The 24,933-nt window shown below is 35.2% G+C and overlaps 1 protein-coding gene across 2 annotated transcripts in view; it reads right to left on the bottom strand.

Annotated features, from left to right (window-relative positions):
* Nucleotides 1-9,587: 9,587 nt before the first annotated feature.
* PTEN (phosphatase and tensin homolog) overlaps nt 9,588-24,933 on the bottom strand; it is a 101,526-nt gene continuing 86,180 nt past the window's right edge. The window contains exons 5-8 of one of the 2 annotated variants that reach the window (XM_006073001.4): nt 23,601-23,742; nt 18,123-18,289; nt 15,535-15,759; nt 9,588-13,076 (exon numbers count right to left, since the gene is read on the bottom strand). In XM_006073001.4, the coding sequence (XP_006073063.1) occupies nt 12,891-13,076; nt 15,535-15,759; nt 18,123-18,289; nt 23,601-23,742 (720 nt within the window). In that variant the 3' untranslated portion in view covers nt 9,588-12,890. The remainder of the gene's footprint in view (nt 13,077-15,534; nt 15,760-18,122; nt 18,290-23,600; nt 23,743-24,933) is intronic. The other variant, NM_001290977.1, reaches the window with a different exon arrangement.

Here is a 24,933-nt window from a genome sequence, read left to right as displayed (position 1 = left end):
TTTGCTTTTCAAGCCCTCATCCACCTTTAAGGCTTTAAAGTCAGCATGAAAATCAGACATTTATTAATTTACCTTCAAGTTTGCTGACTCCTATCACTTCCATTTTTCTGTTGTCCATGTAGTGGTTTTTATTTTTAATATCAGATGGTATACTTTTTGTTGTAAGATTTCTATGTGATTCTCTTCATAATTTCTCTGCTGAGAACTTTTTCCATTCAGTTTAAGTGTGTTTATCTCTTGAAGTATAATAGTTGCATTTACATCTGATAATTCTAACACCTGGGTTATCTGGAGGCTGGCTTCTCGACATGTTTTTCTTTAGAAAAAGTATTCTTGGGTCTTCCTGGTTATGTAAGTTTGGGTATTGGTTTATAGCACCTCTGATCTTGTTGGGACTTGGGGGGATGGGGAAACATTTTGTTTGACTGTTTAGTTAAGCCATCAACCCAATAAGGCTCAGACTGCGAATTCTGTCTCACTCTTTGTGAGTGGGGGCTCCGGCCTCAGCTCCATTTGTGAAGGCCTCTATGGGGCCTCAGGTCTGTCCTATGCATGCCAGCTCAGCAGTGAGCCCGGGACACGTGGAATGTCACCCAAAGAATTCGAAGGCTTTCCAACTCTGGATTTTCCTCAGGATATCTTCAAGATTTCCCCACTCTCCCCAACCCCATGCTCTCTGACTCAAATGAAACTCTTTTTTCTGGTTCCTCTGGCCAGAAAGCTGGATGTCTCCAACCAGGTACAGCTCCACATGAGGCCCACCCTTAAGGCTGAGCTGTAATAGAAAAGAGAAATCATGGGAAATCCTCATACAAGTTGCTTTTCCAAGTTTTGACACTCCTTCACAGTCTGCTTGCTTTTGTTTACTTTGCAGGGTTCTTAGGTACTATACTTGATTTTCACATTTGCTTCAGAGGTTGTCATTAGCAAGAATTGAGTGGTTTTGGTAAACCTTGACTGGATCCGTAAGTTCCCTGCCTGCTTCTCCAAATGCTATCTTCCACCACTCTCCACTGTCACTTACTCTACACCAGCCTTTTTCTTCTTACAGGTTCCTAAATGACTAAGTTTGCACCTACAAGCCATGGAGCTTGCTCTTCCCTCTACCTAAAATCTGTTTCCCCGCTCTTAAATAAACACTCTATGACCTTTTCTGACTTCTGTGCGTGCTTAGTTGCTAAGTTGTGCCCAACTCTTAGCGACCCACGGGCTGTACCCTGCCAGGTTCCTCTGTCCATGGGGATTCTCTAGGCAAGAATACTGCAGTGGATTGCCATGCCCTCCTCCCGGGGATCTTCCCAACCCAGGGATCAAACCCAGGTCTGCAGGCGGATTCTTTACTGTCTGTGCCACCAGGGAAGCTTTCTGACTTCTACACTACCATAATGCCAACTGGACATGGAAAGCATGCAACATGTCCTTGTGGGATGGCTAGCTGGTCTGCTAAACTGATAACCAGTTACTTTGAACAGTCCAGGTATTCTGGTCCAAGCAAAAATAAAATGTGAGTGTAGTTGATCAATTTAATAATAAACGAGTAAATAGAAAGAGCTCTCATTCTGCTTCTTGATATGAAAATGTGTGTCAACAGCTTACTATCATACCTGTCAAGAAGTTTGCAAGATAATATTTTCCTCTTCTTTGGCTCAAACAATTAAGTATTTCTCTTTGCAAGTCATTTTGCATGACATACCCTGAGCTGAAGCTTGCTTTTCTCCTGTCAGTAATAAACAATATAGGCATGACTTCATTACCCACTAGTTGTTGAGGCTGTTTTGTTTGCTTTGTAAATTCGATTCTGTGTAACAGGTAGGAGACAACCCTGTTAAAATCTAGATCTACTTACTAGTTGTCAGATGGGAAATTTAAGGATGCCGAACTTCAGTTTTTGTGCAGAAAATGATACACAACTATCTATCCTGAAGGGTAGGTCAAGTACGTGAAATACCTGCCACAGCGTCTGGCACATACTGCAGACTCAAAAGAACAGTTTTTCTTTTCCCATCCCTCCACCAGCCCCCGGTACTAAGAGTCAGTTTGCGCTCTCCCATGCGTTACTTCCTGCTTTCCCTTCTTTTCTTACTTCAGCTTCCTCTCTGTGTTTCTTTTATTTCGGTCTCTAGGTACCAGACCTATCATCACAGAATTCCCATGAATTTTAAATATGTGCCTTCAGTTTTCTGATGTAGAACTGTGTTTGATTTTCCTGAAAAAGATTCAAGTTGCTTGAGATTTTCAAGGACCTCCTAGTCAAGAATTTACCTCAATAAATCGTGTTCATAGTGATATTTTTGTTTTAATCTTATTGGATTTTTTATAGAAACAATGGCTTCAGTCTTCTCCAAGGACAGCTAAAACACATTAAGTATCTGCTGGGTCTGGCAAAAGGGAAATTTTACCTTATATGCACCTACTATATTATAAAAAGACTAAGATTTATTTTCTCCTTCAGATACTCATTACTATACAGTACTAATAATCATAACAAATCCATGCATTATTCATATGAATTGTGATAGCTGTACACAGTAAACAATTAGCCAACTAATTACTTAAAGAACACTTGTGGTTCCCTTGTTGAATATAACCATGCAAAATGTTTTCCCACCAAATATACTTTCATGGAAATATTGAATAAAACTGGAAAGTTTGATAATTTTCATATTCATAAAATTTAAATACATTTATCTTCCTTACAGATAATAAGAATTAGAAAACTAGGAAATCTTTAATTTCAAAAAATAATAATAAAAAAGGAAAGCATGAGTTTCACAGTATCTATAGGTCATATTTTTGCCTTTGCATACTGCTCACTGACTATGCTAAAGCCTTTGACTGTGTGGATCGCAACAAACTGTGGAAAATTCTTCAAGAGATGAAAATACCAGATCACCTTACCTGCCTTCTGAGAAATCTGTATGCAGGTCATGGAGCAACAGTTAGAATCGGACATGAACAACAGACTGATTCCAAATTGGGACAGGAGTACATCAAGGCTCTATATACTGTCACCTTGGTTATCTAACTTATATGCAGAGCACATCATGTGAAACGCCAGGCTGGATGAAGCACAAGCTGGGATCAAGACTGCTGGAAGAAATATCAATAACCTCAGATATGCAGATGACACCACCCTTAAGGCAGAAAGCGAAGAGGAACTAGAGAGCCTCTTGATGAAAGTGAAAGAGAGTGAAAAGGCTTAGCTTAAAACTCAACATTCAAAAAACTAAGATCATGGCATCTGGTCCCATCACTTCATGGCAAATAGATGGGGAAACAGTGACAGACTTTATTTTCTTGGGCTCCAAAACCACTGCAGCCATGAAATTAAAAGACACTTGCTCCTTGGAAGAAAAGTCATGACAAACCTAGACAGTATATTAAAAAGCAGGGAATGCCGACAAAGGTTTGCCTAGTCAAAACTATGGTTTTTCCCATAGTCCTGTATGGATGTGAGAGTTGGACCATAAAGTTGAGCACCGAAGAATTGATGCTTTTGAATTGTGGTGTTGGAGAAGACTCTTGAGAGTCCGTTGGACTGCAAGGAGATCCAACCAGTCAATCCTAAAGGAAATCAGTCCTAAATATTCACTGGAAGGACTGATGCTGAAGCTGAAGCTCTAATACTTTGGCCATCTGATGCAAAGAACTGACTCAGTGGAAAAGACCCTGATGCTGGGAAAGATTGAAGGCACGAGGAGAAGGGGACAACAGAGGATGAGATGGTTGGACGGCATCACTGACGCAACGGACATGAGTTAGAGCAAGCTCCGGGAGCTCGGGATGGACTGGGGAGCCTGGCGTGCTACAGTCACAAAGAGTCGGACACAACAGAGCGACTGAACTGATAGAGCGTATTTACCTGGAAAATAGCAAATAGAAAAATATGACTAGCTATATTTTTCCCAAGTCTCAGTTATTTCAAGAATAAACACTATGGTAAAAGCGTAGCTTATTTCCTTGAAAATTAGGTTGGAGACTTATTTATCAAAGCTTAAAGGAGCAAGTCACAAAAATATTCCAGTGAGAGGTTCAGGAGGTATTCCCAGTAAGTTTAACCCTTCAGCCAAGACCAATGGATATATGCAATATGGTTTTCTAAACTGACTTGGCACTTTGCATGTTAGGGAAGCCCATTCAGATACCTTAAATTCTTTCTAAAGTAAAATGCAGTAGGAAAAAATAGCCGTGGACTCAGAATAAAAACAAAAAGCAAGACTGTCCAGGAAATCTTTTAAACCACTTAAAATCCTATTTTTAAAAAAGCTAATAGATAATATTTTCTTTTAAAATTTTATGTCCAGTTATACATAACTGCCTTGCTAGGAAAAGAAACTGGTCACTAGCAAATACTAGTTAAACAATGTCCTGATAAATAGTTGCAAATTTCTATTGTATCGACTTAAATATACTATTTCCCTTTGATCACAAAGTTAAACTTCTTGTTTTTTGAATGGAGTAAGAGAAGAGTGTGTATGTGTTGGGGGGGCAGGGGGGGTCCCTCTTTGTGAAAAGACGTTTCTTTCACTATTATACAGTTCCACAGGCTTTTGCTTATGAGTTAAGAATATAAAGCACTAGGCCATAAATTTCACTTTTCTTGAGTAACTCAAAATTTACAACTTGTTTCCTATCAATAAATTGTAACTGACATTTCCTTTCAGCTTTACAGAAGTGTTTAAGGCCATAACAGAACTTTAACATCTACTGAAAAGTGGTATCAAATATTGCCAAAATACAAACACACACATTTAGTAAGACTGCAAATTTAAAAATGAACACAACTCTGACAATGAAGAGAAACAGATTATTTATACAGATTTTGCCAAACCAGTTTAGAAAATAACGTAACTTAGAACATTGTAACTATTTTGAGTAGTCGTCTTAAAAATTCTCCCTAGATATACCAAGGTGAGCACCTGCATCCTCAGTAATGTCCGGCTCTTCATGACCCCATGGACTGTAGCCCATCACGCTTCTCTGTCCATGGGATTTTCCAGGCAAAAATACTGGAGTGGGTCGCCATTTGCTTCTCCAGGGGATCTTCCCAACCCAGGGATGGAACCCGTGTCTCCTATGTCTCCTGCATCGCAAGTGAATTCTTTACTGCTTGGGCCAAGGCTCAGATATACCAACAGTAACCCTGAAAACTCAGGAATCAATATAGTTGTAAAAGCCGAGAACAAAATTTTATACAGGATGAGTGCATCTTGCTAATTAAAAGGATGAAAAATTCTAACTACTGTTTCAGGGGAGGCCTATCTGGACTTACCCTATTCAACAGTGCAATCTCTGCTTCTGTGTACTTGGTTCTTCCTTACCCTGTTCACATTCCCCACCCCTCTCCCACACAGCATTTATTAACTTATAAATGGTGTGATCATTCCTTATCTATTGATATTACCCCTTATTAGAATGTAAGACCTATGAGGACAGGGATCTATTGTTCACTCATTTGTATCTCACATATCTAGATCAGTACCTGATACATATCAAGTCCTCAATAACAACTGAGTGACTTACAATTTAGTTTCTTTATTGCATCATGTTCTTTTATCGCTGTTTCGCTTTCTTCCCCCGTTTGCTTTGTTCATAACTCCCTCCTTTGCTCAACAAAGCCTTCCCGGTTTTGTTGTTGTTCAGTTGCTATGTCGAATCCGACTCCTTGCAACCCCATGGACTACAGCACGCGAGGCTCTCACGCCCTTCATTCACTGTCTCCCATTTTGCTCAAATTCACGTCCATGACGTCAGTGATGCTATCTAACCATCTCATCCTCTGCTGCCCGCTTCTCTTTTTGACTTCAATCTTTCCCAGCATCAGGGTCTTGTCCTTCCAAAGCATAAGCTAGAATACAATTAATGATGCAATGTAACAAACTGTCCCCAAATCTCAGTGTAAGCTAATCTTAACCACTTGCTCATGCTAATACCTAACACACTGAACACAGGGGGAGGATTTGAGGAAGTTTTGCTCCATACAGTCACTCAAGAGCCAGGCGGACAGAGCTGCACCATCTGGAACACATCATGTCCTTGGTCACTGTAGTAGAGAAGCCTCAGGATTGTACAAGGGATTTTATTTTCACTGCTTTTCCTTGGAAGTGTCATACCACTTTTCACTGCTAACTCACTGGAATAAATTAGAACGACCCCTTCTAACTTAACGGGGGTGGAAATTTAGAGGAGCATATGGAAGGTGTGGTAATCATCATGGTGTCACATATCAATATTATAACTATTTTAATAAAGTCTATTTTCTCTATTAGAATGGAAACTCCTGAAGGGCCAGAGGATGTTCATTGGATCTCTAATATAATCCAAACATCTACGGACTTGACAAACACTTATTGAATAAAAAGTTTAAAACCAAGTATTAAAAATAATTAACCTTTTTAATTTTTTAAAGAAAACAAATACTGTCCATAAGAAAGCATTTCTGTTTTTATGTCCATCAGTAGCCAAATGGAATTTTGATATAAACATTTCCAACATACCAACTTTGGATAAATGCACAACTTAGAAAATAATTCAATAATGCATGTATCAAGATACTACCAACAAATTCATTAATATCCAAGATTCATTACTGAATGTCAAAGTCAACCAAGGTTAAGATTATTTTCATTATGATGAACTGTAAAATTCCAGTGAAAACTGGTTGCCTGAATTAAACTATTTAATCTCTAAAACTGGAATCTAGCACTCTCAAACACGAAGTTCACCCAGCCACCCAGACCTCACTACACACACACACACACACACACACACACACCCTCTCACACTCTCTTTTAAAAACTGCCCATTAGGGCATCATAATGGAAAAAGAAAATAGAAAATGAAAGGGCATTTGTAAACATGGGATATCACTTAGACAACAGAGTAGGCAGAAAAATCCTGAAAGTGTACATGAAAGCTGATAAATGATAAGCTACAGAAAGCCACATTTAACCATTTTAAGAATTTCACAACAGTGAACAGATGTGACTAACTGAAACACTAGAGCCATGACTATGAGCTTTGCTCCACTCCAGAATAAACAAAATCTCTAACCACTTTAAGAACAGATGAGAATCCACATGCAACAAAGGAGATATAAATATTATTTTTAATTGAAAAAATGAAAAATATAAATCCTTGTTAAACATTTCATTTAAAAATACGCAGCTTTATTTTAAAATGTGGTAATGCTCAAAAATGGCAGTTGACTTCACTCATATATGTAAAAATGTTGGTAAAATATCAATACATTGGTTTGTAAGTTATGTATTGCCCTCCAGCTAAATTTTTTCCACCAAAATTCTTAACTGTCAGGAAAAGTCTTATGTCCTAAGCCCACCATTATTAAACATGGTTAAGATCCAGAGCTAAATGCGAACCATTCAAGAAATAGGTTTTGATGTGACAGAAGTCTCATGAGCACAGATATAGAGACAGCTAAGTGATAAACCAGCAGTAACTTTCTTTTTTGCACGTGTTTAATTCACTCTAAATTGAGCAACTGTTCAGGAATTATAAAGAGTGAAAAGCTCATCCTTCTTTTCCAACTTATAAGGGAAATAGAAAGGTGATGATGAAATTAACTAATAGTGTTTCATACATTCTGTTTAACACATAATTCCAAAATGCAAATGTTTGAAATAGTTTTTGAAGAGAAATATCTACAATCTTAAGCCTGTCTATTCTAAATAAATGTAACTGTCTTATTTACCTAGACATGTATTATTCTGATGCCAACAATATTTAAACGTCTATGACTGACCCACTGAATTGGAAAGGGCTCTCCAGTACACACATAATCTGCATCTGCAGCACTAGAAAGAATCCAATCAATGTCCATTTTCTGATGCAATTTAACATTCTACAAATCCATGAGAGAAATACTAAGCTTAACGGCTTTGACAGTATGCACAGTACAAATTTCACTATTTAAAGAAAATATATACATGAATATACAAGAAAAAAAACATGATTGTATAGTCACTAAAGTATTAATGGCTATTTCCGGGTGGTGGGATTATGAGTGAAGATTTTTTTATGGAAAACTGTTCTCAACATAGCTAACTTAAAAACCAAAGGGTATTACCAACCAATGAAACTACTGTCCTTTACTGACTTCACATTACAAACTTTTAAAGCTACCAACATATGTATTTGTCAGAGTGGCTACATATATTCTGATACACTTGGAAGATCTCTTAAAAGATGGAAAAATAGCAAGATCATAAAAGAATATATTTACTCTAAAATTAAAAACCACTGATAATCATTAGGTTTCCTACAGATACATAATTCCATAGGAAAATCAGTCTCTTTCATCTCATCTTTAGAAGTTTTTAAATGTTTTTCTCTATTATCTTTTTTGCTAGTTTTTTAAGTATTTATACCAGTTTGGACTGAATATTTACACTATTTCCATTCACAAACATTCCTGCTTATCAAAACTTACACTCAAGCCATTTAAGACTAAGTTTTAGATCTGTGGCTAATTATCTGGCAAGAATAAAAGAATAAGAAAAGTTTCACATTAGCAGCAAATTAACTAGATTTAAGGGTCTTGATTTGTTGTGAGCCTTTGGAAGCCTGCATATTAAACACCGGTGATTTTTAAATTCTCAATGGAAATGGTGATGGCATTCACTTAACCAAGCTAGCTCAAATTAAGGGTAGTGAGAACATGCAATTAAAAAAAAAAAACAAAAAAACAAAAAACAGTAAATTCCTATTTTCCAGACATCACCAAGATCATCTTATAAATCAGAATGATCTTAGACTCCAGGATGGTTTTCATCCATACTTAAGATATCTAAAAAGAAAAAAAAAGTGTGTACTCACACACATACACTTTTCATACTTTATATATTATTCACTTTTTCAAAGTTAGAGAAAATGTAAACTTGAAATAACATTAAATTCTTACATAAATGATCTGCTTTAACATTCGTATAAGCTACACTTTCACTTATTACCTTACTATGCTTTGTGAAAGGATATGCCTTACTTAGTTTTTGCGCTCTTAAAAATATGAGAAATAACAAGATTAAGTTCAGGAACATCAAGTCTTGAGACTATTGTGGAATATCAATTTTTAAAGAGCATAAGTCACAATGAACAGATGAAGCTTCCCATGTTGATGGCGTATTACAGAATCAAAGAATGGAAAAGCCACAAAATTGAAATCTGAGATATCAAATCCATTCTGGGCAATTATCTTCAGACACCCCACTTAGTAGAATATATATATATATAGATATATGCATGATTTTTCAAAAATCGTGAACATTTTGGGATTAGCATATTATTTACTATGTGCAATTTAAATTGTGCTCGAAACAATTTACTAAGTATTAGACTAAGATCCTAAAAAAGCTAAATGCCTCTCAAACATGAGTAGATTGGTACTCTACTCCCAAACTTGTAAGGGCCCATGTTTTTATGTAACTGTAGGCGTTGAAGGACAGCAGGGGGTTAAAAAAAAAACCTTACAAAAAACTTATTAATTACATTTGGCTGCCCATCATTAAAATGTCAATGAACCTAAGCAATTTAAATTATAAATATTCTCATTTAATAAAACACCCACACAATGACAAGAATGAGACTTTAATCAGTTTTAAGTGGAGTTTATAACACTAAGAGATAAAGGGTTGTTAACAAACACAGTAACAAGTGGACATCTGATTGGCAGGAGGCATTATCCTGTACACATGGTATTTCTTGTGTATCCTCAGTGCATAGCATTTACACACAGAGCCACTGCTGCGCAGCACACGAGTATCTGAAGAGGCTGAATCAGAGTAAGGCTGTTGAACAGACTGAAATTGTTTAGTATATATATTCTATATGAAAACAGATTGAACTTTTGAACTGGCAGGGTAGAAGGCAACTCTGCCAAACACTGCAGTGAAAGCCCCCACTTCAGTGCACAGTTCCACCCCTTCCATCTGCATGCATGACACATTAACAGTATTTAAAGGTAAACGAGGCACTTTGTGGCAACCACAGCCATCGTTATGAACATATTGCACAAATTTTCTAGAACTAAACATTAACTTGTACCCTACTTTTATTTTTTAAAGCTGAAACATTTGATGCTGCCGGTAAACTCCACTCAAGTTTATAACCTGTGCCACAGTGAAGAATGGTGATGCTATTTACTCAACTACCCTTTAATAATTATGGCAGAAAAATGTTCAAGAGGAGCTACAGAGGACTTGGGATGGTACAGGGCCCCAGTTGTAAGCTTTCTTAAAAGTGATGCCTTCAAGTAACTTCAGACAAGTAAGCGGCTGCACATCCAAAAAGTCTAAGAAAACATTCCAGAAACTCAAAGAGATTTACCTACAGAATGCATTTCAGGCTAATCATGAATACTGTCATAAATAAAGTTTTAATTAGGACTCGGAAACCTTTCAGTCATAGCAATTCTTGTCAAATTCTATGGGCATGGTAACTGAAATAAAGGAGAGTAGTATGTATAATATATATTTATATATATATAATATATATAATGCCATTTTTCCATTTCCAATGACTACACCATAAAATGTAAGCAAGGCTTCTCAAAAACATCGAAACATTCAAAATCAAAACCCTCATTCAGACCTTCACATTCCAAAGGAAAAATAATAACAGTGCAAAAGCCCATAATAATGTCATTATTTATGACCTGGCCCTCCATGTTACATATTGGAACAATACAAGTTATGCTTTAATATACTGTGCCCAAAACTGTAACAAACAACAGTATTAATAACTATCTTCAAAACACAAATAGTTGATTTTCATTTTAGTCAACAGTTTTCAGCTTTTATGAAAGACAAGGTGAGATAAATTTCAATGATAAGGGCTGAGAAATAGGTGTCTCTAACTTTACCAATTTAACTTATGAGCAGTCAATCAATTCTCTACATATCAATGTTTAAATATAAATGTGTAAATACTAACCGCTTTGTTAAAAAAATTTTAAAACCTTATTTTTTGAATGAAACTGACAAGGTATGGAAAACATGTCAAGATTATTTAGTAAAGAATATTTTAGATGAAGTTCTGCCTAATCTATTTACCATCAAACTCTACAAATGCTGCTCTAGTAGGTCCTATGCAATCTGTATTTGTAAATTAACTAGGTCAGACCACAGCTAGTGAACAATTTCAGCACCAATAAGTTATTGAAAATGAGATTTTACACCAATAAGAAATAAATTGGCTGGATAGTCAAATGTTTCAAGGTCAAGGTGTAATTTGAAAGATATCAAATTTCTGGGAAAAAAATTATTTTTAATCATATCTTCACATTAACTTTACAATAGTAGTTGTACTCTGCTTAAAATCATATGCAGTCTGGGCATATCAAATATATGATATTTAAGAAGTGAAATTGAAGCCCTAATCCTAACTCTAGCACTATGAAAAATGATTCAACACTGCACATTTAAAAAAATCTATTCTTTCAATAGCAAATTGATAAAAGCATTATGTGGGACAATTTCTACTGAAAAAGTAAATGACTTATTATTTGTGCAGTGTTGAAAATTTACTGCAACTCTAATTTCCTTTTTAACACAAATAACGTCCTTTTAAATATAAACATTATATGTATTCAATATTCAAGTAAAATTCCCTAACAGTTAATGACATTTAAAAAATGTGCAAAACTGCAAAACTCATTGTAATAGAATGTGTAAGGTCAAAAGGGTGGAACGGCTGACATCTATTGGATTGAATAAGTGCATCATAAATTTTTAAAGAAAAAAAACCGCTTACTGTAGAATCTCAAATTGAAATTTCCTGTGCAGCATTACAAAATATTGTATATTTAATGAGAAAAAAGAAGCTTGTAGGCAGCACATGAAGCATCCACAGCAGGTACATGATTGAAAACTAATAACATAAGTGTAAGTTGTTGACTGATGTAGGTACTAATAGCATCTGACTTTTAGCACTGGCCTTGATTACACAGGAGATGGAGCAGTCATTACAACTGAGAAAACATATTTAATAAATCATTGTCAATTTTTATAATGTTTCAAGCCCATTCTTTGTTGATAGCCTCCACATTTGTATGGTTAAGTCATTGTTGCTGTGTTTCTTACCTATGACCACATTACTTTTAAATCCCTTCATTTGTGGATTCTGAAGATGTTGTGGAAGGTTCATTCCTGTACCCCAATACAGATTCACTCCCTCTAGCTGCCTTTTCTAGCACCAATATGCTTAAAAAAAATAAAATGCACAAATAACAAGCAGTGACAGCGGCCAATTCCTCAAACGTCCAGATTAATAACTGTAGCATGCTAAAGAAAGGTGCGTGTAAATAGCTGGAGATGGTATATGGTCCAGAATCCAGCACACAACAAATGCCTTTCTGAGCATTCCCTCCATTCCCCTAACCCGAATACATGCATTAGAATGTAGCAAAACCTTTTAGAAACTCCTCTTAGCCAACTGCAAACTTATCTGTTGCCACAAGTGCAAAGGGGTAGGATGTGAACCTGTGTATCACAAAGCTCTTTAGCCACTTCAGTTGGTGACAGAACACAAAATGAGAAATTCCTACGTATACACATCAGTCTGTCTCCACTTTTTATAAAACTGGAATAAAATGGGAAAGTGCCATCTTTATTCATCCTAATTGAATTTTAAATGTCCTTTTGACACAAAAAGGTATATACATGACACTACACAATCTTTTTTCAACTGGACAACAAGTGTCAAAACCCTGTGGATGTATAGGGTAAAACAAGATTGGTCAGGAAAAGAGAATTGTTCCTATAACTGGTAATCTGACACAATGTCCTATTGCCATTAAAAAAAAAAAAAAGGTCCATTTTCAGTTTATTCAAGTTTGTTTTCATGGTGTTTTATCCCTCTTGATAAAAAAAAAAAAATCAGACTTTTGTAATTTGTGTATGCTGATCTTCATCAAAAGGTTCATTCTCTGGATCAGAGTCAGTGGTGTCAGAATATCTATAATGATCAGGTTCATTGTCACTAACATCTGGTGTTACAGAAGTTGAACTGCTAGCCTCTGGATTTGATGACTCCTCTACTGTTTTTGTGAAGTATAGCTTCACCTAGAGAAAGAAGAGAAAGTATAAATGAAAAATCAATAAATCTGACCACTCTCAAAGATACATATCTTTATCAGATTCATTTTCAAGTACTATGACATATATAATCTTTAAAGAGCCTTTTAAATGACATTCTCAAGATTTCCTACATTTTCTTTCTTGGTATACACTGAAAAGAAACTGGGATGTTAATATACTATGTGTTTTTTTAAATAAGCATAAACTACAGGCATTAATGAAATAATTCTACAAAAGAAATGTACTGATTTCAATAGTCCACATAATATTTTTTCAATCACAAAATTCAACTCACAAAGAGTTGAGTTTCAAAAGAATATTTCACTTACAGCCTGTCTGAAATTCAACGTATTTTCTAATACAGATAACATTAACAATGATGTTTAGGATTCCATTCGCCCTAAAAACTTCACTGAAAGGGAGTAGTAAAAAAGTTAATATCATATAGCGCTCTAAATAGTGAACCAACGACCTTTACAAGCAGAGCTGAAATAACTGTCAAAACAACTCTACAAGATAAGTCTTTCTCTTTTAAAAGAGAGAAAGCTGTAGTTCAGAAAGGCTAGGACACTTGCTAAAGGCCACATATCTAGTAGGCAGTGGATGTGGGATTTCAATTAGATCTGACATCCAATTCTTTGATCAGTCTATTGTATCTACAGCCCTGCGCACATGATCCAAGAGTCATTATCCATTCTTCTTTTTCTTGCATTCAATAACCACTCCATCAGGAAAGCCTTCTGGTTCCACCTTCAGCTAGTGTCCTAGCTTTCACTCTTGCCCTCCTCTAGCCTTTATTTTAAAGGAGAGGACAGAGTAAACTTTTAAAGACAAAAATCAGGTTACATCTTTCCTATGGAGAACACACTCAATGTATTCACACTTGGACTGATGTGTGTTAGTCAAAATGATTTCTTATCTATTGCTCTTCAAATACACTAAGCTCACTCTTGTCTCAGGGTTTCTACACCTGCTCTTTCCTCTTTTCCCAGATATTTTATAGCTCCCTCATTTCACTTAGGCCTCTAATTAAGGTCAATTTCTTGGAGAGGCCTTCTCTAACCATCCCACTAAAAAATACACCAAGGCCACTCGCTCTCCTATCTCTGCTTTATTTTTCCAAAGCACTTACCATTATATGATATTATATGTGTTTACTGATAACTGCAATAGCTTTATTTGTAATAACAAATATAAAACCTCTTGTAACATTAAAACAAAAAATATAAAATTAGAGTAAGTCACACTTTAAAAGCTAGTAACTGAGGAAAATGTAGACAGAGAAAAGAAAGTAAACAAACTTACAAATTCTAAAAGACACTTCAAAACACTTTAAATATAAGATCTGAAGGCACTTATTAGCTCCATTTTCACTTGAAACAGGTAGCCCCTCTTTATTGTTATTACTACTAGCAATATCCTTAAACTTATAAGATATGATTAAGTTTGCTACATGTTATAAAAATGGAATGAAGAGAGAATTTTAAAAAAGAAAGGAAGAGGGTGTGGCAAAAGGGAGAGAGAAAAATCAGGTACAATAGAGAAGAAATGAGAAGAAGAGAAAAATGGCAAACAACCATTAGGGAATGTTCACAAGTCAGATTTTTAACCTGATTTGAATTCTCATCTATAAATATAAACAAAAGTACACAAATACATGTGACATACAGATAGAAGTAAAATGAATCAAATAATTCCCTAACAAGAGGAGGTAGGCAGAGTTTAAAAAAAGGAAGAAGAGGAGAGGATGATCAGAGAAGGCCTTTCGGAGCACATGAGATTGAAGCGAAGGTTAGGATGTAAGGAGGACAGCCAAGTGAAGGGCAGGGAAAGGCCAAGGGGCTGGAGAGCTATGGGGAGAAGGAAACGAATTGGAAAGACCTGAAGCAACTGAAGAACTGACAAGAGACCATCCTGAGTGAACTGCAGGAAGAGAATGTGGCTAGACTAGATGTAGAAAGTAGTCCCATGCTAAATTATAGTTTCCTGCAGGTCCCATCAAAAAACCACAGATCTTTAAAAAGTATAAACAAGACTGATACAATCAGGTCATTTTTAAGATCGCTCTAAGGAGTTGAGAATAAAATGGAGAGGGAGAAGGGTAGAAGCAGTGAAAACATTCCATATGAATCATTCCTAAAGGGCTGAGTTCCTTCCCACTTCCTTCTTCACCTATTCCTACTTCATATTCAACTTAAATCCCCTCCCCAACCTATGCCCCGTATTTCACCAAATTGCAAAGAACAGGGAGGAAAAGGTAGCCTTTTGACTCTCTGTGCATCCTGGATTTCATTAGAATGTTTTAGGTTACTGCTACGTGAACAATGCTTATGAATATACTTAATTTAAAAATTAACCACCCAAGTCTTTCATCAGCTATATACCTAGAATAAAACAAACACACAGAGCCACTCACCAACTTCTCAATATGTTTTTAACTGACCTTAAAATTTGGAGAAAAGTATCGGTTGGCCTTGTCTTTATTTGCTTTGTCGAGATCATTTTTTGTTAAAGTGAGTACTAGATATTCCTTGTCATTATCTGCACGCTCTATACTGCAAATACTATCAATTTCTTGATCACATAGACTTCCATTTTCTACTTTTTCTGAGGTTTCCTCTGGTCCTGGTATGAAGAATGTGTTTACCCAAAAGTGAAACATTTTGTCCTTTAAAAAAAAAAAAAAAAGCATATTTGAATTTTTTTTTTTACAGACAATGCTAATTTATTCAACATTTGTCCTAGGAATTTAACACATCATGCCATGTGCTATTTAATATTCCGAACAAAGGTAAACACAAAAACTAATACTGGGCAATCTATGGGTTATCTGTCTATAGCATCTAACTCCCATAGGAAGTTTCCTTTAACTCAAATCTAGACCAAAAATGTAGTTCCCCAAGTGCTAAAATAAACTTACTTTAATACCTTAAGTAAAATATCTTTTCTAGTCTAATGTTAGTTTTTTAAAGTGTTGAGTTTATATTATATACTAAAAAAATTCAGAAATGGATTTAATTTCCTCTGTGTTTCAACAAGCTATTACAAAATTTACTTTAACAAAAGCTCCTGAAATGTCAGTACAACTTTCCAATGAAGCACTGAAGGGTGTTACGAACTTCAACTTTTCATTGTTACAAAATGCCCACTTTAAAAAAAAAATAACTTCTAATAACGAGGTCTTGTAAATTAAAAAAAAAAAAATCACATCAGAAATTCACTACTTCAAACCTTTCCTGATCAACATAGAAACTGTTGTCTCTCTTGATTAGTGGAACTGGCCTGTATGCATCATTTGACAATTAATGATGTACAACCCTGTGACATCTTATCTGGTACCTTAACCTGCCATTTAAACCTTTTATTCTAATTTATCTTCAAGTTTATTTTCCTGGGAAGATGGTAAGAACCTTAAGGAACTTATGTCTTAAATGTTTTTGTATCTTTTAACAGCACCTAGCACAGCAATTTTATAATGTGGTAGAAGTCTTTTTAAAATGTTTTATTAATTTCAATTATTTTAGCAAAGTCACTGAGTTAGTAACTACACACATACTTCACTTAAGAGTCAGAAGAAAATAAACTAGTAAAATTTAAAACTTCAAAAACTGTGGATTGTGCTAATGCACTAGTTATAGAAAAACTGCTTTGTTTAAAACACACCAAACTCTTACAACATGCAAGGAAAATCACATAAAATGGAAATAAATGTAAGGTAATTCAAGATATACAGATTATTATAAATATTTAACTTAACCTTCAATTTTACATGTGTTAATGTAAATTGGAAGAATAAGAATTAGTGCACTCCTAAAAGTATCGAAAATGTGATACAGGTGCTTATTTTTAAAAGCAAAATATAAAATTTTTATGTGTGCTAGTCTTACAATGAATAAAAGAAAAAGTTTACCTTAACTGCAAAACATTTATTAATACCTCTTGGATTATTGAAAAATATATTTTCAAAGTTATGGAGATATACTTAACTTTTATTTATATAGTACACATAGGAAATGGGTTTCTGGTGAAAAAAAATCAGTTTTACATTTTGTGATTTTCTAGCTACTTGGATTCTGGATAAAGGAAAATATATTTCTTCTGATAAGCAAAATACAAGTCAAAATTTTTATAGTAAATGAAGCTTCCTTATTTTCTCTCAACAATAACAATAAAAAGCTAAAATTCAGGAAAATGAAATCAATCTGACTATGGAGACTGTCTAAAGACTAGTGATACACTACTACCTGGTATGTTTAGGAGGCAGTAACAATACACACAACTACTGTTTCTGCTCATTACTATCTAAATATTTTGCACCTTAGGCTCACCTTAAATGTTCACACTTAGTATTTTAAACCAAGACTGTTTTAAAATGAGCTCCTATATTCTCTAAACATAGCTCAGTGAGATGCAAACCTCACTGACTTTCTAAACGTGTATATTTAAATACCACATTTTTTCATTCTTTATTACTTCCTCTTCATATTTATTCCTCGCCTAGCTAAAAATTGAAATACTCAGTAAATCTGAAGAAGCTAAATATAAAATGACCCAGTCTCAACAAACATTAACCAAAATGGGGGAAACAGATTTTATTTATACAAACAGACCAAAATTTTTTTCAAACTTGTGCCCCATGCTTACTTCTCGGTTTCATCAATCATCTCTTCTAAAAGGACTGTAACTGATTGAATGGGGGTACATATGTAATCTTTAATACTTTTACAGAATTTATCTGCATAACCCAAGTTAAGAAAAATTCATCTCAAATTACAAAGTCAGATGGCCTTTTCCTTCTCCTAGGACTATGTACCACTATAATGGTTCACTGATGCCATAGTAAGCAAAGCGTGTGCAGATTTAGTAGAAAACTATTCATGATTTATTAGATGTCAGACAGAAAACACATCTTTTAGTCTCTCCTTTCAGAATGATTTCTGCCCAACTAAATGCTTTAAGCAAAAGATCTGAGGTTACTATTCAAGGTATGGCTATTTTGGATATTTTTCCCAACAAAAGTAAAGAGCAAACCTTTTTTAGCATCTTGTTCTGTTTGTGGAAGAACTCTACTTTGATGTCACCACACACAGGCAATGGCTGAGGGAACTCAAAGTACATGAACTTGTCTTCCCGTCGTGTGGGTCCTGAATTGGAGGAATATATCTTCACCTTTAGCTGGCAGACCACAAACTGAGGATCTGCATGGTCAAACACATACTAGTATCACTTCACAGGAAATGTCTTTAACTGTCAAAAGCTATTTTGATGATTAGTATTAGCAACAGACACAAAGTAGTAATTTTGCATCTTTAATGCCCCAACTAAAACAAATCAATAGATACAGAATAACAGACAGATACATAGATAGAAATAAATCAGTGGAAATAAACTACAGCAAAATATAATCAATACCATATTTTCCCTAATTTGTACCGTCAATATGAGGTAACATTAAAAGGAACTTTTAAAACAGGTATTTGCTGCAGTATTTTAAAGTCTGTAACACAGAATAAAAACCACAAAATACCAATCCTTACACATTTAGAAGAAGAAAATATAACCTATAACAAAGTTATAATACATTTCATAAACACAAGTTTCAATAATTAAAAAAATATGAACCATATTTCATTTTACCTATAATTCATATTTTATTTTTAAAGGTATATAAAGCTACCACCACAAGAAACAGGAAGAAAGAGATTTGAAGTGTCTGCAAAGAAATGCAACAGACATCAAGTACAAATTATAGCACAATCTCCCTCTCTTCAAAGCACATTCCAGTTTCATTAACAAGTATTTTGACTTTGGTCCATGTCTGTTTTAAAATAAATGGTAAAAAAAAAATAATAATAATAAAAATAAAATAATCTCAAAATATATTGTGTTTATATTAGCAATGCAATTAAAAGGCAGCTAAGTGTGAAAAGAAAGGCTTATGTGTTTTATTTTTAAAATCTGCTCATAAATACATTTATACTAATGACACTGATGACAGAATTTGGCTTCAAGTTACGAACATTAAGATCCTAGCAGTTAAGAAAGAAAGTAATTAAACTGAGGAGGGAAGAAGTGGGTTTTTAAAGTTTCAAAACATACCAAGATAATTAAGAAATAAAAACATAAGCTTGCATAAAGTAAATGAGAAATACATAAATATATAGACATAAAGTTCTCAGCACCAAAAGACATCATCCTTAAATATGGGGGGAAAAATGTATTACATTCTTTATCAATGTGACCACAACTCTGGACAAGGCAAAAAGCTTATTCAAGCTAAATAAATTTTCCAGTATAATAAACACCTACTGGCTCATCTATACAATACTTAATGCAATATCATCAATCACATAATAAATAAACAGTAAGCTTGATAAAAAGCATGAGTGTTTACTGCAATATGGATTTGTGAGACATCGATGAGAAAAAGGCACTCTAAAAAGAGAAATGTTACACTAACAACCTATCAATAATCCTCACTTCCTTGACTAAAGATTCAAAGTACAATGAGTTATTTTACAAGACTTAATTTGACACTGAAAATTTCACTGAGAAGTCCAGCTTGAAGAAGTGAACAAAGTATGATTTTAAAACTATGATAAAAACCAATCAGGATGAAAATGCCTTGTAATCATATTAATTCAAACTCCACTAATTCAGAATCTGATCATCTTAATCTCAGGAGTTTAAAAAGCAAATTAACTGTGAAATCTGAATTAACAGATTTTAATTAAACTACAGCTAAAATGTGCACCTTCAAGAATTTTAGAATTATATAAATAAATAATCTTATTAGAAATTAGTGTTACTTAGATGTTTCCTCAAAAAACTAAGCTAAAGTTTTAATAAGTGAAAAATATTCCCTCAAATCCCTAAAGAAGACAATTTTCTTTAAAGTATGAATTTCACATTTTAGATAGATAAGACCAAACTTAACAGAAGTCAAACATTAGTATGGTTCTTTTGACTATGACACAACTGATATATATATATATATATATATGTCTTTGATAGGATAAATGGTGCTCTAATAGAACAGAAATGAAATAAAACTTAGAATATTTTTTTTGGATGGACATATATTGATATATTATGAGAAAAATCACAGTGATCATCTTTTATTAACTTTTTTAACCCTTTTAGATATACAGAAGATAGTAACTTTTTCTTTATTTAGAAATATTAAGACAATAATCAAATAAGAAAAAGGTCGTTAACCCCTGACAACTTTGCAGAAGATACTTTATTTTCACATTTCGTTTTCTTCACTGATTCCTCTTCCTCCTCCTAAACCGAAACCATTACGAATCCTATTTGTCTCAGCCCTCACACTATTTCCGTCTGAGCCTTCCCATATTCTCAGTTCAGTTCAGTTGCTCAGTCGTGTCCGACTCTTTGCGGCCCCATGAATCGCAGCACACCAGGCCTCCCTGTTCATCACTAACTCCCGGAGTTCACTCAAACTCACGCCCATCGAGTCAGTGATGCCATCCAGCCATCTCATCCTCTGTCGTCCCCTTCTCCTCCTGCCCCCAATCCCTCCCAGCATCAGAGTCTTTTCCAATGAGTCAACTCTTTCATGAGGTGGCCAAAGTACTGGAGTTTCAGCTTCAGCATCATTCCTTCCAAAGAACACTCAGGACTGATCTCATATTCTAGCCCTATACCAAATTTATATGAAAGGCTTAACTACCATGTCTTGTTCCTGATGCTTCTCAAAATATGACATATCTTTCACATAAGTTCAAATCCATACTTTCAAGTACCAAGTGAATATATTCATGTAAACAGCTCACCTTTACTTGATTTAAAACATATGTTTAAAACCAAACTATCAACATTCATGTCTCCAAGTCTCAGATTCCCTTTTCTTTCTTCCCTTTTCTGTGACTTATTCACCTGACCAGAGTAAAATATTTAGATATAAATGGCAAAAGAAAAACTAATCATTTGACTGCCCTAGCAAAGCATACCTGGCTTAAAGAAAGTCATGTTAATTCAACTGTTTAATTTTCCACTGTTTTTCCTTCCCTCGTGCAATCACTACTTTCTACAAAACTGTATCCAACTACAGCTTAAGCCTCTAGTATGATCACTGACAACATAGTATTTATCAAATCAAGTCTGATATGCCTATCCGGAGTCTTCTAACAGTCAGCCACACATTTTATTCCTATTCTATTCTCCATCTCTCTATTTCTTGTCCAGCTCATTTCCTTCTGCTGTGCTTCAATTCAAGCTATTTCCTACTGCCTGTAATTTTCTTTGGTTTAAAGGCCAATCTAAATTGTATGCTTTCTCCAATGTTCAATAAAGAGCTGGACTTCCTTCACGAAACTATTTGACAACTCCCCCCAACTTGATTTTTCTGAATATACTATTTGTAATTTACACGTACAACCACACATTTAGTTATATATTACAGCTTTACTAGACAGTATTGAATCATAGTATGTAAACAAAGAACTAGAAAATTAGTAAAGATTAAACAGATCTCAGTAGTAACTTGCCAAGTTTAAACATAATACTGAGAGGTCCAATATACACAGACACACGCAACACACATGGTTTAAAGGTAGAGCACAACTGCAGAGAAGAATCAATAGATGTTTGCTAGAGAGACCAATACGGGGAAAAAAAAAATTAGAGTAGATAAAATTACTGAACTAAATGTTTATTTCTGTAATATTTTATATCTTGCCATTTGGCTCTTACACTGATCTCTAACACTATAGGAAGAGCATGAGTTTTTGGCGTGTTTTTTTTTTTTTCCTTTCCCTTCTCAGCTATAAATCTAAATTCCTATGTCAATCACCTCTTGACAGCATAGTATCTTGTACTCAGCAGTTTTTAAAATTGTACTGAGATGACAAAAACATCACTGGGGTCTCTTTGAAGTCTTCCACGTGCTATGTTAAGGTCTTTGATAAATAAAGTTAACTTGCCCTAAGAATACAGGAAAGATCTAATGAAGGTGATCACACCTGACAAACAACATGAAGAAATTAATTCCCTAGGTATAAATTAATTCAGGGTCAGAAAGCTTTTAAATTACATAAATACTGTCAAGAAGACAACTTTAAGCTAAAAAATAAAACCACCAACAAATTGCAAAGTATCACTGAAATACCGTTAGAGGTATTAGAAAAATAATACAGTTACATCTTATCTAGAAACTACAAAATTGTATTCTAAATAAACAAAACACAGTTCTTAAACATGAAATGGAATAGGAAATGGCAACCCACTCCAGTATTCTTGCCAGGAAAATCCCATAGACAGAGGAGCCTGGTGGGCTACAGTCCATGGCATCACAAAGAGTCAGACACAACTGAGCACACACAGACACAAACGTGAAAATACAACTAACCACTTCCAAGACAGAAACTAATACAAGAAACTCTAACAGAAAAAAGCAGCACAGTCTGTTCTTTTATAGGTCTGCATTAACACTTCCACGTGTTCTCTCATGACCACCTGCTCAGGGTCAAGGTTTTAAGGTTCCTATCAGTCTAGCTTAAGAACTCTGGCAAAGAATAGGAGAAAAGCAGAAAAGGACCAGGAGGACTGAGGTAGGCTTACAGAGGTTAGGATGGGAGAGATAAATTAAAGGCAGACATCAATGACATGATCTTCACTTAGCACTTTTCTAGGAACTTTCAGACTTCAAAATATCCTCGTATTATTGATAAACAAAGAGAGGTGAGGTAGATGATGTGCCCTTGGTTACATAGCACATTAATGACGACTCTAGCACTGGGGGCGGACAGAGGGGCCTCAGTCACTTAGTCGTGTCCAACTCTTTGTGACCCCATGGACTGCAGCCCGCCAGGCTCCTCTGTCTATGGGATTTGCTGGGCAAGAATACTGGAAAGGGTTGCCATTTCCTCCTCCAAAGGAATCACCCGAGAGGGCACCCATGGATCAAATCCATGTCTCCTGTACTGGTAGGTGATTCTTTACTACTGAGCCATTTGGGAAGCCTCTTTAGCACTGGAACTCAGATCTAAATCTAGGTTTTCTCTAATACTCCACACTCAATCAATATACTTCAGCATGTTGCCATGTCTTGTAACTGTTTTCTTTTTAACGTTCTTATCACCATTTCTATTAATATCTGGTCTTCCTAAGATACTGAGGAATTGGTTCCTACCCTAACACCACTGAAGTGGTGAATCTCAATGCTGAATCACTCATACTGAATCACTGACAGGACAGGGTTTTAGTCACCAAGTCAGAATATAGGCTGCATTTCGTGGCTGTGGCACAGAATACTTCTTTCATAAATGTAATATGACCTCAAGACTTTCAGACCCAATGGTCTTGCCTTCCTTAGGCCAATGTGTGCTGAACAGCTGAGTTTAAGTAATCAGTTTGGACACCTCAGAAATATACAAACTTGCATAAAGTTTAAGTGTGGTAAATTTCTTTCTAGATTTTTTATAAACTTCTACATATGTTAAGAAAAGGGTTACAGTAAATGAAAGGATGGGAATTTAGAGCACTTACTGCAAGTTCCACCACTGAACATTGGAATAGTTTCAAACATCATCTTGTGAAACAACAGTGCCACTGGTCTATAATCCAGATGATTCTTTAACAGGTAGCTATAATAATACACATAGCGCCTCTGACTGGGAATAGTTACTCCCTGGTGAACAGACAAAAAAAGACAAAAAGGCAAAGTCAAAAGAAAAGTTTCATTGTATCTGCTCAAGAACATTTATACATTAAAAATTTGACCTTAAATGATCTAACATTTAAATCTAGCTCGGTAATAGAGTAAATCAAAGCAACATCAATATGAAGGAAATATCATAATAAACTCTTCTCCCTTAAAATACAATTATCATAACACTCCCATCTATTCAATGATCACAACAATCTTTGAACCATGCACCCAATAGGCAAAGGCCAGTGCATATCCAAAATAACTGTCAAAAGCCTTCACACATAGGGTTCCCCACAAGGATTTATAGAACAAAATTCCTCACAAACCTGGATACTTATTTTCTAGGCAAAAGAATCAGCACACTAAATAAAGGCATATTGCCTTTATGAGACATAAACAGCAGCAGCAAAAAAGATGTTGGCTTTAGAACCCAACAAAAACAAGAGTATGTGGCTGACACATACACTTGTATGCTATAACCTGAAAACAAAGGTACTTAGAGGTGTCCCTGAGCTACCGTGTTACCTTGGAAATACATAATGTTTTAGAAAAGTTATGTATGTTCTTGCTGTTGTTCAATTGCGAAGTCATGTCTGACTCTTTGCGATCCCATGAAACTGCAGCATGCCAGGCTTCTCTGTCTTTCACTATCTCCTGGAGCTTGTTCAAACTCATGTCCACCGAGTTGGTGAGGCCATCCAACCATCTCATCCTCTGTCGTCCCCTTCTCCTCTTGCCCTCAAACTTTCCCAGCATCAGGGTCTTTTCCAATGAGTTAGCTCTTCGCATCAAGTGGCCAAAGTATTGGACCTGCAGCTTTAGCATCTGTCCTTCTAATGAATATTCAGGGTTGATTTCCTTTAGGATTGACTGGTTTGATCTCCTTGCTGTCCAAGGGACTCTCAAATATACAAATGCTAAAGATATATACAATTCATGTGGTGTTTAAATGGAGACCCTGACTTACCTCAAGAAGAAAAAATCTAATGTGTGCAGCAATGCATTCACTAATGGGCTGAATAAATGAGGTATTAGGGAACTTACTGAAGGTTTCTTTTCCTGTTACACAATATTACTTTAGGAAAATTTAAACATTCAACCTAGAATTTGCAGTATTTCTCTTTTAGATGTTATAACAGCATCTAAATTGCCCTATGTATTAAAATCTCT

The sequence above is a fragment of the Bubalus bubalis genome, chromosome 23 (assembly GCF_019923935.1).
Source record: "Bubalus bubalis isolate 160015118507 breed Murrah chromosome 23, NDDB_SH_1, whole genome shotgun sequence".
Classification (NCBI taxonomy): Eukaryota; Metazoa; Chordata; class Mammalia; order Artiodactyla; family Bovidae; genus Bubalus; species Bubalus bubalis.
The sequence above is the reverse complement of the archived record's forward strand: the minus strand, read 5'-3'. Positions and strand labels throughout refer to the sequence as shown.